The sequence below is a fragment of the Somniosus microcephalus genome, chromosome 5, assembly GCF_052327205.1.
Source record: "Somniosus microcephalus isolate GS21.2 chromosome 5, FLI_Smic_1.0, whole genome shotgun sequence".
Taxonomy (NCBI): Eukaryota; Metazoa; Chordata; class Chondrichthyes; order Squaliformes; family Somniosidae; genus Somniosus; species Somniosus microcephalus.
Genome location: NC_140991.1, coordinates 294952875 through 294968369, shown reverse-complemented (window position 1 = coordinate 294968369; position 15495 = coordinate 294952875). Strand labels below are relative to the sequence as shown.

At 43.5% G+C, this 15495-nt stretch overlaps 1 protein-coding gene across 6 annotated transcripts in view; it reads left to right on the top strand.

The window, feature by feature from the left end:
* The window catches only part of mylk4b (myosin light chain kinase family, member 4b), a 279264-nt gene that overhangs the window by 256464 nt on the left and 7305 nt on the right, over positions 1-15495 (top strand). For 3 of the 6 annotated variants that reach the window (XM_085989149.1, XM_085989148.1, XM_085989144.1), the window contains 2 exons: positions 3491-3643; positions 15126-15258. In XM_085989149.1, coding sequence (XP_085845275.1) covers positions 3491-3643; positions 15126-15258 — 286 coding nt within the window. Of the gene's footprint in view, positions 1-3490; positions 3644-6498; positions 6578-14630; positions 14693-15125; positions 15259-15495 lie in introns of those variants that run through there. The other 3 variants (XM_085989147.1, XM_085989145.1, XM_085989146.1) reach the window with 3 other exon arrangements.

Here is a 15495-nt window from a genome sequence, read left to right as displayed (position 1 = left end):
AGCGCCTGGCGCTAATTATCACCTCTGACTGCAAACTTGGCTTCTATCGCCCCTGGAGGTGATTGGAGCGCTAAATCAGGCACTACACACCTGTCTTAAGGTGCTAACGCTGAGGAGCGAGGCGCTACCTCAGAGCGCTGGCGAAGCTCATGTGATGTCAGTCAGCAATGGAACACAGACACACTGGCGCCGGCCAGTTCTTAAAGGGGAGGGTCGATCTTGCTCTCCATCCACATCATGCTCATTGCAGCCTTGAATCTCGGCCTGGAGAGACCTGTACATCAAATCTGCTGGAAAGAACAATGGAGCGGCCCAGGGAAAGAGCTCAGAGTGCAGCCCCCATAGTCTCTTCTAAATCGATGCAAGGAAGGCCAAATCAAAATGAACCTGCAAAGTGCTGCTCAGTACCCAAAACTCCTTCACACAGTGTTGAATCTCTCCAGAAGTCTCTCTCTCTCTCTCTCTCAGAATGCGTGGTGCAAAAATGTCGCCGACAAAAAAAGGCAGGAAGCGGCCGCCTTTAAATAGCGCTCCCCCAGTCCCTTCCCGACCGCAAAATGTTCCCCTCTACCTGTCGTTGCTAACGGCAGGCGGTAAGGCAGGGGATGCCACTCAATATCCAGTCAGGGGAGCTACCGGGGCATTGCACGCTCGACTTACGTCACGATCTGTGGCCGCAGGTGATCGTGGTGGTAGTGTTTAGCGTCATCGCAAAATGTCTGGCCAATTTCACGAGCGTTGCAAAAATCGCCGCGCCTGGGCGCTAGTTGCTTTGCGCTAACGGGAGGCGCAAAACCACCAAATTTTTCCCCCATAGAGCCATAACAGCACAGAAGAAGGCCATTTGGGCTAATTTACAGTGTATGTGCATCATTTTTGATTTTTAAATGTTTATTTTAAGCCTTAAAAAAAACCCTTACACTGATGAAAGCAGGCCCTATGCCTGCTCTTACCAGCCATAAGAGTTGCGCGGGCAATTGCTGGGCAGTTGTTGGACAAATAGCCCAACTCTGCGCCAGTGATACTGATTTTACAGTCAGTTCGCATGGTCTGTCAAGGCGTGCCTTGACAGAGCGCAAGTTCCAGGTTTCATGCATCCACTAGCGCATGCGGAAACCCGGAAGGTGCACGGCCTTTCAGATGAAGTATTCTGGTGTACGCTGAACGTACGCTGTCACAGAGACCACAATTTCTGCCCCAATATTTTGTACCCTTGCCCCTTGTGTTCTCTTCTTTGTCCTCGCACCATCCTGACCAAGAGGTACTCTACCCAGCAGCTACGAGCTGGATTAAAGAGGCCCAAAGTCACTCAGCATTGCCAATGTCTGCTTTCAAGCCCCGCAATTTACAGGTCTTTCCAATGTAGGAAATTTAAACATAATTTTCCTTCTGATTTTGCTCGGGGAGGTACCTGAGATCTATATAATGTACCCCAGCAGCATCACTGCTGAGATCACTACCGAGCGAGGTGAAAACCAAAATTCATTTCTCACTAACAGAAATTTTTACGACGACTATTCCATCATCATGCTGCACTGTCCAGTGTCCCTCACCACTCTGGAGTGTTTGCAAACAATCCCAAATATTACAGGCAAAACATGTTCCCCTAAGAGCTCTAGAACAATCACATCAATAGCGTGGGACTGAAATTGTGCGGTGCAGTGTTGGTAACAAGCATGTTAACACGTTTGTCTGAAATTTGTATTTTAACAACAGCATTAGTCCAGTTAAAACTTGCAATAAACAGGTTAACGCCTTTGTTATAGTGGCAAGACTAAAGAATTTCATACAAACAAGTTAACACACGAGTTAATAAGATTACACAGTACAACTGCAACCAAATATAGGTTGCATGTGGCAGGGAAATGAGGGCCTCATTTGCTTTCTGTCTAATTACCGAATGCCATTCAAAAGCTGAAGCCTCTGCTCATGTTCACACTGATCAGCTCATTCATGAACGTTATGAAAGATAAATGCCACATTTCAGAAATCCTTGGAGAAATTTGGTCAGGGGAATGAAGTTATGTGAATGAAGTATGAAATAATGGCCCAGAATTTGCTGGGGTGCCCCAGACTTGTTCCCTCACCCTTCAGCTTGAAAATGTTTTGCCCTGTAAGTTGCTGGAAGTGCGAGCTGATTACGGCACGGCAAGGGCAACGGGGCATCTGGGACCTTGGTGAACAACGGGACCAAAAGTCTATTGCCTAACCAATGAGATTTAAGGATTGAGACAGAAACAGAGGAACGATGTAGAAGGAAGGTGAATTAGAGGCTGATTAGATACAGATAGAGAAATAAAGAGAGGGAAAGAAAAATAGGATTAAGAAAGAGAAATAAGAGACAGAAAAGTTAGAAAAAAAAAATTAAATCAAAAAATTTACTACCTGCAGGAATGAGACTCCATAATTTAACAATTCCCTTTATGAACTGGAGAGGTTGATTGGCATTACAGGAACATTAACCTTCTCATTTCAAAGGTACTTGCACTGTTAAGTACTAGCTCTGACTTTCTGTGACGAGTTTAATGGGTAATTAACCTGCAAATGCAGCAACCTCATGAAACTCACGGGAAGGTTGAGGGCGAGCTGCTGTTTTTGCGTGGCTAACTGCGGAGCGGCGCAAATCATCTAGCAAATTGTGGCGATTCATAGTTCACGGGGTTTCTCTTCCTTGTCACAAGTTGCTGGACGATTTACACACTAATAATGGTGACACCATTAAACTCGCCATTATTTTGGCAGTAAATTCCAGCCCATTTCCTTTTTGGTGTCCAGGATTTGTAAGCATTAAGGAATTAAATTCATTTATTAGCAGTTATGCCTTGTAACCATTACCACAATCTGATTGCCAGATTCAGTGAACCCGAACTGTCCCGGTGCATCAGAATACATCTAGACAAAACATCTTTGGTTTCCATTTCCAGGCACCTGTTTATCAATTTATACAACATAAAATATACTAAAACTCTCTCTTCACAACGATGAGAATGCAACATAAGGAGGAAGAGATTCCCTGTTTGCTATTTGTGGAGCAATTGATTCTTTACACTTGCATTTATGATGTTGCTATAAACAGTGAACATAAGACATCTCTCCCTATGTCTAGTCTACATGTGTTATTTTGTGGGTAAGACCTCTCATGAACTGACACATAAATGTGGCAGCTGTTAATGGCCCGTGAGAGACACTGACAGTGGTTATGACATTGCAGTTTCGTCCATTACTGCCTCTGTTACTTACTCTTGTTGTTGCACACATTTGCAAATTTCGTGTGAATAGCTGGATGATTAGTCCAGTTCTTTTTTTCTCTCTCGATTTACCTTTGTCACCTTTTCTTGGCACAAATGTTTACAGCTAAGTGTGTATTCGGTAGAGAAAAAAAAAAGACTCTGATTTGAAGTGTTTTATCCTGTTTGTGCTGACTGGCTTTTTTCCCCACCAGCTACTGGTCAAACTTTACTCCATCTTTCTCTGTTTTCATTAACTGAAGGCTTAGCGGACTTTCTCCATTCCTTGGGGAAGATGACAATGAGACCCTCAATAACATTCTGGCTTGTAAGTGGGACTTGGACGATGCAGAATTTGAAAATGTCTCTGAAGACGCCAAAGAATTCATATCAAAACTTCTCATCAAAGAAAAGGGGTATGTGTTACTCACTTTACAACTTTAAATAACATTTTCATAATTCACATGCCAGTTACCTATTATTGTTTATAATTTTGACTGTTGGTGGCCTTTTGAAATAATACTCTGCAACATATTTACATGTAATTTAAATACAGTATATTATTAACTTGGATACTAGCTAAATGGTTAATGGAAGAAGCCCTGGAGTTGAATGAAAAACTAAGAGAGCTTAAGGTGAGCATAAAAGCAGATCCTAATATGAGGACCGAATACAACAGGTTAACGAGAGGAATAAAACTAAAAGCCAAGAGAGTTAAGAATGACTGGATAAACGACCAGCGCAAAGAAACAAAAGGTTAGGCCAAAAGAAACGAAACACATGGGCTGTATCGGAAGATAAGAGAACTACGTGAATCTTACAAACTTTTAAAATGGCTACAGTGAAAGAGCAAAATGGTCAGATAATTGAGGACGAACAGGCGAGGAGCAAGTGGTGGAAGGAATATTTTGAAGATCTATACAATGCACAGAGCACGGTGCATGAATCAGCTCTGGAGAAACTTCCCTGTACAAATGGAGGGGAGTTGATGCTGGATTTCTTGGAAGACGATTCCATTGCTAGGTCGAAAACGAACAAGGCTCCTGGTATCGATAATATAACTGTAGAGTAGTTGCAGGCGGGTAAGGAACATATGAAAGTGATGCAAAGGCTGTTTAACAAAACTCATGAGGAAGGGCAAGTACCTGAAGACTGGGGAAAGGCGATTAATAATGGCCTGGATTTTGCGAGGCCAATGACGCCGTAAGCACAGAGTACGCCCTCAGAATGGCCCCGCAAAGTTCCACATGCGCTGCGCATGCGCGAAAACCCGGAACTTGCGATCTGTCAAGTTTCTCCTTGGCAGATCGCCCGAATGCGACCCAAAAACACTTTGCTGGTGCAGAGTTGGGCTATTTGCCCAACCACTGCCCAACGAATGCCCACAGAACCCTTACTCCTGGTGAAAGCAGGTGTAGGGCCTGCTTTTACCAGCATAAGAGTTAAAATAAATGCTAAATTGACATTTTAAAAATGACTAAAACACAAAAACATTTAAAATTAGTTCATGTAAATTTTGGGCTGAATTAAAATGTTTTTAATATTTTTCAGAAAATATTTTTTTATTTTAAATGCTTAATCAGAGGGACTTTCAATTAATTTTGAACATGGGAATATTTATTTGTATTAGAATTGTGTTAATTATTTATTTATTTGGGGATTTCTCATAAGCTTCTGAGGAATCCCCCTTTCTAATTGGTTGGCCTGGCCCACGTATTTACTAAGACACTGCGGAGGTGAATGAAAAGATACATAGAAGTGGCACTGCATGAAGAACAAGCTTTTAGACTGGGACGAAGTACAATAGATCCACTGTTTGTGATAAGACAGATTTTGGAGAAATTTATAGAACATAACATCCATTGTTACAACAACTTCATAGATTTTAAGCCGGCCTTTGACAGTGTCTGGCGAGAAGGGATATGGCAGGACTTGAGGATGTATGATATTCCTGAGAAACTTGTCAGACTGATAGAAAACATCTATAACAAGTCCCTGAGCACTGTTAGAGTGGATAGGAAATGGACAGAATGGTTTCGACTAACAGTTGGGGTGAGACAAGGATGTACATTGTCGCCTGATTTATTTCATCTAGTACTGGACGCAGTAATGAATCTTGCACTGAAAGATGAAATTGGAGGAGTTTCCTTATGTGGTAAGATTTCAAACAATCTCAGATTTGCTGATGACCTTGACCTTATAGCAACGTCAAAACAGATTTGCAGAGACGAACTGATAAGGTGTGCGTGGAGAGTAGAAAATGTGGATTACAGATTAACGTAAAGGCAAAGGTGATGTCATTTGGGAAGCATCAGGAATATGTACATATTACAGTTGTAAGGGATGCAGTTGAACAGGTGGAAAAGTTTGTATACCTTGGTGAGTTAGTGTCAGAGAATGTGAGTTGTGAAGAAGACATGAAAAGGATTAGACTTGTTTCTGCAGCTTTTGGAAAATTAAGCAGGAGATGGAAGATATTTCAGTAAAAATGACAGCAAGAGTCTATGAAGCGAAGGTTACCCCCATGTTATTATACGGAGCTGAGTGTTGGAACATGAGAAAAGTTGATGAGCAAACAATACTAATAGCAGAGATGAGAGGAATACTGGGAGTATCCAGGATGCAAAAAAATCAAGAATGATATAATAAGAACATGGCTCGGACAGGAAACAAGGTTTATACAGGAGAACCAAGAAAGTCGACTGTGATGGTTTGGTCACGGTTGAAGAATAGAAACAGCTTGAACACCTTTCATGGCCCGGTATACAGAGGGACATGAAGAAGAAGCTGAGGAAGACCAGGGAAGCACTGGATAGACAATGTCAAGAGTGACTTGTCACAGAAAGGGATACAGATGACTGAAGCAGCCAGGCTAGTTCAGAACCGACAACAGTGGAGTGGATTCACTCGGCCCCGTCGCTGCTGCTGAGCTGCCCGATGGGAATTTAGTAGCAGTATTAGTAGTATGTGACTAACATTAGCATCAAATATTAGTATGTTGAAAGCTTGCATGTTTGAAAATATATTTCTGTTCCAATGTAGATTTGGTTTCAGCATTAATTTGCTCTTAAATCATTTCATTAAAACTGAAAATAAAAAGAATTATCTAATGTTCTTGCAAGAACCAAATAAAATGAAATAGGGCAGGTAAACATTTTGCGCCTGTAACTATTCCAGTGATGTCGAATTTGTACGAATAGTTTAGCTCGGTTACACCAGTCAACGTCTACTATGTATAAACTGCTGTCATTTTATTTTTATTTTCCTTTAGCTGGAGGATAAGTGCAAATGAGGCCCTTAAACACCCCTGGTTGTCAGACTGCAACCTCCACTACAAGCTCAGTTACAAGGTCCCTGTCTTGTTTATAATTGTCATGAAAGCAGTACATCTTTTCATTGGCTTTGTCATGCTGCCCACGTCCACATTCATTGAAGGTTACACTGTGTACATGATCAGTGAGCATTTATGCAAATACAGAAATACTCTTATTTGATTTCTGTATTTCGTGGACCGGGGCCTCAGTAGATAAGAAAATATGTTCAACTTTGTTTTGCTAGTGAAACAACGCCATGTTACTTTTGACACATTGGCCTGCTCCATCCTGCACTGCATGCATGGTGATCTGGCATGAGTGATAGCTGAGGATGTCATTCATGAAGCTCATAAATAAAATAGCAAAAGAAGTCTAATATTACCGTCAAGGACCATTAGCTGCTTGATACCCGCATGCAGTTCGACAAGTTATAAATTGTACATTATCGCTGCTGTTTCTATCTTTTGGCAGAACAGGTTTTACTCTGCTTCACATTACAGGTCATCCACATGTTTACAAAATGACAATCATCCTGACTGACTTTTAGAATGCTGTCTTATACAAAATGGCTGCAACACGCCTATTTAAAAAAAAAAAATCTAGTTTTGAAGAAAAGTTTTCATTTTAAACACAGGTGCAGAATTTTCCTTTTTAAATTCTGATTTTTTTTTCTCATTAATGTAAGGTTTCTTTAATGTGACCCACAAACTGAACATCCTGTAAGTCACACAGAGATATGGGGTTTCGCCTAGTTGTGAACAAGACCTTAATGAGCTGAAGGAGACATAGAGCCCCATTCATATCGTGGCTTGCTGCAGCTTTTTCCACTATTGCTGTTTGCATGACATTGAAAACTTTATGAATGGGGCACACATTTAAGTTGCCAGTTGCTCGTTCTATATCCCACAACAGCCTACAGTTTCTGTTTTATCGTCTGCAGATTATGTATGTTAATTTCAGAATTCTATTGATTTTGAATTATCATGAGACTGACTGTTTTATATCTTAGTCTGAAGCATTGTGAATTCGAGCTTATATTCTTTGCAAGCAACAGCATTTATTCTATTGCTTCTCTACGAACAAAAATATATTCCATTTTCAAACTTAAATAGCACTTCTCTCGCACTCCTGTATCCCAGCAGTGAATGGCGTTGCAATTTATTCACTTGCAGCAATAGATATGCAATAGTTTGTTAATCGCCTGCCAAGCCACTAGGTGGGGTATCTCACCCATACCCTGCAAGAGAACAATCTGGCTGTGGTCTTGTCACTCCTTTTGGCTCCAACCATCACCCCAGCTGCAGAATTTGTGGCATCAGTGGATTGATCTGGCATCATTAAAGGGGACACTATAACTAACGTTAATCACGCAGTGAAAATCCAGACCTCCAAAGCATTCAATTTACTGACAGCTTAAAGAGACAAACCTAGCAATTGGTTGACAGGTTGATTGGTTTACAGACGTAAAACAGACGCCTAAGGGTTCAATATGGTGGGCGGTCTGCTCATGCGCATTCCACAGGCGTAGGCAGAACAAGAGGCGTCCAGGGCCCAAACCGGAAACAGGTATTAAAAGGAAAGAAAGACTTGCATTTCTATAGCGTCTTTCATGACCATCGGACATCTCAAAATGCTTTATAGCCAACGAAGTACTTTTTGAAGTGGAGTCACTGTTGTAATGTGGGAAACGCAGCAGCCAATATGCTCACAGCAAGCTCCCACAAACAGCAATGTGATAATGGCCAGATAATCTGTTTTAGTGATGTTGATTGAGGGATAAATATTGGCCAGAACACCGGGGATAACTACCCTGCTCTTCTTTGAAATAGTGCCGTGGGATCTTTTACGTCCGCCTGAGAGAGCAGACGGGGCCTCGGTTTAATGTCTCATCTGAAAGACGGCACCTCCGACAGTGCAGCACTCCCTCAGCACTGCACTGGGAGTGTCAGCCCGGATTTTTGTGCTCAAGTCTCTGGAGTGGGACTTGAACCCACAACCCTTCTGACTCAGAGGCGAGGCAACTGAGCCACTGGCTGACACAAATGAAAATAAGGGCCTGTTTCAGGTCCACTTCCCGAAATTGATCTGCCCTGAATGCTGCCAGTGCTGGGCCAGCTGCGTTCAGGAAAACCAGGTCTACGTGTGGCCTAACTGGCGGCCCTTAAAGGGACCGCTGCAGGCTGCCACCAATGAGGTAAATTTTTATAAAAATGACTTGCTGAATGTGAAACGGGAGGAGCAGGGCTCCACAGTAATGCCGAAGATCAATGCCAGCCCCCATTCAGTTCCCTTCCAATTGCCTTCCCCCATCACCACCCCCCAACCCCCCTCCCCCCCCCCCACCGACCACACCCACAAGACCTAGCTGAGAGCCTCTGCCGACAACGCAGTGGCCCGGAAATCAAATCCGATTCGTCGGTGAGCTGCCTGGGAATGCCCAGCAGGTGTCCGAAGCTCGCCAGTCTCCTGTAAATAAGCCCGAAGCTGAATTTTGGGTCTGCATCGGGCCTACCTGTTCCAGCGCTGGGATGGTTCCCTGTGCCTAGTTTAGGCCGGCAGCCTAAACTTCAGGCCACATTGTCTTCATTGGGAAGCACTTGAACACATTTTTGTTGTTTGCAAATGCACGACATGATGACGTAAATTACATTCAAAGGTATCATTACTGAGGTTGAAATTCCACATCAGTGGTGACACAAAACGGGCAGTAGTGAATCGGCCGCCCGTTATACACCCCGCCCAATTATCCTTTCCATTAGCTTCACCCCCATTGTTAAAAAAGACTTGCATTTATATAGCACCCTTCACGACCACCGGACGTCTCAAACTGCTTTACAGCCAATGAAGTACTTTTTGAAGTGTAGTCGCTGTTGTAATGTGGGAAACGCAGCAGCCAATCTGCGCACAGCAAGCTCCCACAAACAGCAATGTGATAATGACCAGATAATCTGTTTTTGTTATGTTGATTGAGGGATAAATATTGGCCCAGGACACCGGGGATAACTCCCCTGCTCTTCTTCGAAATAGTGCCATGGGATCTTTTACGTCCACCTGAGAGAGCAGACAGGGCCTCAGTTTAACGTCTCATCCAAAAGACGGCACCTCCGACAGTGCAGCACTCCCTCAGCACTGCACTGGAGTGTCAGCCTAGCTTTATGTACTCAAGTCCCTGGAGTGGGACTTGAACCCACAACCTTCTGACTCAGAGGTGAGGGTGCTACCAACTGAGCCACAGCTGACAGTTTCCAGGTAATATCATCATGATGAAAATTACAAAGGGCTTTTCATCCTGCACAATTGATGGGGGGGGGGGGGGGGTAGGGGGTGAGGGGAGGGCATAGAGATGCTCTCTGCTGCCTTGATTTTCAACACAGAAATGTACAGGTGTTGAAAAGAATGCAGCTTTTGGCTAAACACCATAATTTAGGTGCGAGCAGTGAATATAAGGAGAGATAGAAAGGAAAACCTGAGATAATGATACAAATAAAAGGCCTTAATTTCTTTCCATAATGCTGAAAACCTTGAATTTGATGCAGGGTGCTTTCAGTGTCTCTTTATCATGTAGGTGTTAGTGTTTTTACCGAGTACAGTCAATGTAATCTGCTTTAATACATGATGACAAATATTGCACTGCTAGAACTGCTGCTGAAATCTCTTGCTTAGCACATAGAGAATATATTTTACTGTGACTTGACTGAATGGTGCATGTTATTCGTCTCATTTATGCAACTTCAAAGTAAATTAAAGAGATTTTAATATCATTTATTGTACATCTGGCCAATGGACTGTGAGAACTCATATGCTGCACGTTATCATGTTTGTCATTTCATCTCTTTCCCCAGACTTGCACTCAGCACAATGTGGGGATTGGGGTTATGGAGGTGAATTTCCTCGCCTTTTTCAGTGCATTAGTGATGTACAAATGGCCCAGGAATTTCTTTTTTATGAGCAAATTCAGGCGAAAGTCATTTCCACCGCCGGTGTCCCTTTTAAAACACTTCTCCCAAGTTTCCTTGTGATTTCTGATCCTTCCTGCGACCCATCCGCCAAGACCCCACTACTTGCATATGTCAGAGTGACAGGCAGTGGAGTAGCCGCAGCGAGTTTCCTGGGTTTGAACTGCTAATGCACTCTCGCTAAGTTAGACCGAGATTTATGAGGTGCATCAGCTGCCGGAATCCTGACACAGAAGCCCCGCTATTTACTCGGGGCCGGGAAGAGAGCAGGGTTTTCGGGTAGGAAACCCGGAAGTATGGGTTTCCCGGATGTCTTGCAGAAATTAACCACGGGACATCTTTTAAACTTTTTCAACAGGTTTCCCGCTCGACAGCCAGCCAGATTGACAGGCTGGCGGGAATGCAGCCGTGGAAATTATAGACCCGCTAGTCTAACATCTGTTGTGGGGAAGTTATTGGAACATATAATTAAGGGCAGGGTGACTGAGCACTTAGAGAAATTTGAGCTGACTAGAGAGAGCCAACATGGATTTGTAAAGGGTAGGTCATGTCTAACGAACCTAATTGAATTTTTTAAGAAAGTAACTAAAGTAGTAGACAGGGGAATGTCTATGGATGTAGTTTATATGGACTTCCAGAAGGCATTCCATAATGTTCCACATAAGAGACTGTTAGCTAAAATTAAAGCTCATGGAATTGAAGGTTTGTATTGACCTGGTTAGGAGTTTGGTTAGGTGGTGGAAGACAGAGCGTAGAGATAATTGGTATGTACTCGAATTGGAAGGAAGTGACTAGTGCTATCCCACAAGGATCTGTGCTCGAGCCTTAACTATTCACTATGGCCTAGAAATTCGGTGGGCTTTGCGCCCAGTTAAGGCCCAAAGAGGGCCTCTGCGCCATTGGAGGAGTTTGCGCTGAAATTGAGCCCTGCGCAAATGGCGGCGGTAGCCGGTAGCGCTGCGCCGGCACCGATTACGTCATCGGTGTGCGCAGTGCCCCAGTTCCGCCCCGATGCCGGCCCGACCCCCATATTTAGTTGCGGCCGCCTCCTCCGTGGCGGCCGCTACTAACATCGGGAGACCAGGGCCTTCCTGCAGCCTTAGTGGGGCGCATAAAGGTGGAGGTGCGGCCGGCTGCTTTTTCGGCGGCCGCCTGGCCGCACCTCCCTCCCCGGCCTCCTCCACCACCCCCCCCGCGGCATTGCCGGCTGCTTTCCGCGAGCCCGGCACTTCTCCGTGGTGCCGGGCTCATTTGCCGGCACAATCCAGCGGCGATCTCCCCCTTGCAGGCACCTCCTCCTTAAGAGAAGGAGGAGGCCTGCAGTACAGCAGCCTGCCGCACCGCATCGGGTGGCGCAGCGGCTCCTGGAGCGCTGAAATTCACTTTCAGCGCCCCAAGCGGGGGCGGGCACACCCTGGAACAGCGCCCGGTTCCGCCTTGGGGCGCTAAAAGTGAATATGGGACGGGCGCAACTGGCTCCGCGGCCAGCGCAAAATTTTTGGCGCAACCGAGCTGGCGGGGCTATACCCAATTTCTAGGCCATAATGACTTAGACAACACGATAGAGAGGCATATAGCCAAGTTTGCCGATGACACAAAGATAGCAAGTAGTGTAGACGGGAGCATAAGATTACCAAGAGGCAATGATAGATTAAGTGAATGGGCAAAACTGGCAGATGGATTTCAATGTAGGAAAGTGTGAGGCACAAAGAATAGATCCGAATATTTTTTAAATGGTGAAAAGCTAGAAACAGTGGAGGTCCAAAGAGATTTAGGGGTCCATGTACACATCACTAAAATGTGGTCAGATACAAAAAATAATCAAAAAGGCTAATGGAATGTTAGCCTTTATATCTAGAGGGCTAGAATATAAAGGGGAGGAAGTTTCGTTACAGCTATACAAAGCCCTGGTCAGACCACGTCTAGAGTACTGTGTACAGTTCTGGGCACCACACCTTAGAAAGAATATATTGGCAGTGGAAGGAGTGCAGCGCAGATTCACCAGAATGTTACCAGGGCTCCAAGGGTTAAATTACAAGATTACATGAACTAGGATCCTATTCCCTAGAATATAGAAGGTTAAGGGGTGATTTGATTGAGGCTTTTAGGATTTTGAAAGGAATTGATCTGGTAGATAGAGAGAAACTTTTTCCACTGATGGGTGGAGTCTAGAAACATGGGGACATGACCTTAAAATCAGAGCCAGGCCATTCCGGAGAGAAGTTAGGAAACACTTCTTCACACAAAGGGTGGTAGAAGTGTGGAACTCTCTCCCACAAAAGGCAGTAGATGCTAGCTCAATTAATAATTTTAAATCTGAGATCAATAGATGTTTGCTAGTCAAGGTTACTAAGGGATATGGCGCCAAGGCAGGTAAATGGAGTTAGGATACAGATCAGCCATGACCTCATTGAATGGTGGAACAGGCTCGATGGGCTGAATGGCTTACTCCTGTTCCCATGTCACATCAGAGACCAGCTCTACACCTGAAAGTTGATTTATTTTAAGAGAAAGCTAAAGTAAATATTGATGAGCTACATTTGAAACATTCAGTCTCCTGCTGCAGCATAAATATACCATGGCTGCCAACTCAGAGGGGCTTCAACTGAGCTTTAGAAGCTGGCTGTTCCTGTCTGAACAAAGCTGTCCAAAAATTCCCCAGCGTGATGACAACACCCAATGAAAACTGGTAACTGCAGTTCTGTTTCACCTGACCGGTTAAGTCTTAGTGAAATTTGAGACTGAAAGCTTTCCTACAAATATAGCATAAGTTCATTGTATTGGAACAAATCTGTTGTCGACAAATCTGCAAAGAAGTTTTTGCATTTTAGCAGCTTGTTTGCAACATTATATGAAGCAATGGCTGAGAGTGGTTTAAACACGGCTGAGAATTCTAAAAGTGAATCAATAAGCCAGCTATGTAAAATGTCCGATTGTGTTTACATGGTTTAACTTGCTTTGCTTTTCTTTGTTTTGACTTCAATTTCCCCTCTGTTCTGTTTTTCTTTGTTTCTCTCAGTTGTGGTATTTTTTTTCTGGAATATTTTTTTTTAAACTTCTTGTTTTGAAAAAAGAGAAGCAAAGTACAATAATGATTATCCAGTAGACAAGCCTTGTTAGTTGTACTGCCCAGATAGAGGATGGAGGGTGGGCACAGGTTTGGTTTGGAGGATCCTTATAAAAGGTTCATTCTTACTACCTAGTCCTTGCTGACATTCACATAGTTTGGGCGCTATGTGCCTTTCTGCCCTGTTGCTTTTCTCTTTCTTTCTTTCTTTCTCTCCCTCTCTCTCTCTCTCTCTCCTTCTCTCTCAGAAGCACATTCTTTGTTATTTGTCTCTGCCTTCTCTCTGCCTCTTGCATTTTCTCCATCTTTCATTTGCTTTTTATTATCATTCTCACTTTCTCAGTCTGCTTAAATGGACACGTCAGCACTTGCACTGAATCTGGGCACGGTCTGAGCTGTGTGCTGAAGTGATTCTTGGAGAATCTCGGTAGAAATTTTGAAAATCAGGCAGCACAAATAGCAGCATGAAACCCCATATATTATAAGGGCCTTCCATTTTTCTGCTGCATTAGGGCCTGTGTCAGGTTTCCCATTAAATGCAGGAATCCCCATAAACCTGAGAACACTTTTATGGAGGACCTTAGCAGTTAAGTTTTCTAGATTGGTGGATATCCAGATTTTCCATCATTTTTTGAATACTGGAAAATATTTTACTTAAACTGGGCTGAAAGGGTGGTGGAGGCAGATGCAATGGTAACTTTCAAAAGGGAATTGGATATATACTTGAAAAGGAAAAAAATTGCAGGGTTATGGGGCAAGGGCAGGGGAGTGGGACTAATTGGAGAGCTCTTTCAAAGAGCCGGCACAGGCACGATGGGCCGAATGGCCTCCTCCTTTGCTGTATCATTCTATGATTCTATAGTTCACAAAACACCGAACATATGTAAATGACCTAGAATACTGATTTTACCTGTATAAGAAAAAAATCCCGACATTATTGACTTTATATAATCCGGATCATAGTCCAGGAATTCCCAGGGAGCTGTTCCTTGCTCCACTGCCACAATTTCACCAGAAGTGCGATGGAAACCCAACTTATCAATATTTATTTTAACTTGCGGTGTAGTAATGGTGGCAGAGTTGGAAAAGCTCCAAGGAAATTACGAACATGCAAACGATGACGGACAGGTAAAGACCCGCTGGTCCATCCATCCTGTCCCGTACAATTGCAATGCCTTATGTATCTCAGTATGTTCCCAGCCGTAGACTTTGTTGAGGCTATTTTGGTTTGAAGTGTGGATATAAAAAAGCAATCGCTTTTGCTGCTGACGCACATTAGTTGCCTTCTTCTGGGCACAGCTGAGGACACCAGTTACGCATGTGGTCAATGCACAGTGTTCTTGTGCTTAAACTCCACGCCCTGATTAGAATGCTATAAATCACCATGCAGGTCACTGTGATCTGATGCATGAGTGTATGATTGTTTGTTTGTGTGTGTGTGTTACTTTTATTATTACTGTACTACAACTGAAATGCCATGAATAATCTGCAATTACTACAGTTTCATTCTAAGACCTCCCAATAAACTGAAATGCAATCTTCCTTTTCCTTTCTCTTGCAGTGCAAGAATCAGTGCCGCCCAGTGCCTCAAACAGCCCTGGCTAAATAACTTTGCAGAGAAAGCTAAACAATGTAAGGTTCATCTCAAGTCCCAGATCCTTCTTCAGAAATACATGGTGCGACGGCTGTGGAAGGTACAACAATAGCTTACAACAGAATTTGATGAATCATTTTCCATTTTTGTGTTTCCCCCGTTTTTCAAACCAATGTGCGGATCTGAAGTATGGCCCATTTTAAAAACATTTTTAAATTGCTAGAAGACAAAGTTAAAATTTTAGAGGTGTTTTTCAGCTTGAGGCTCTCCTGGTACAGTGAGTGTTCAGTACCACGTGGAGCTGCCCTGGCAGCTTCTTTCAAAATATGGGCTCACA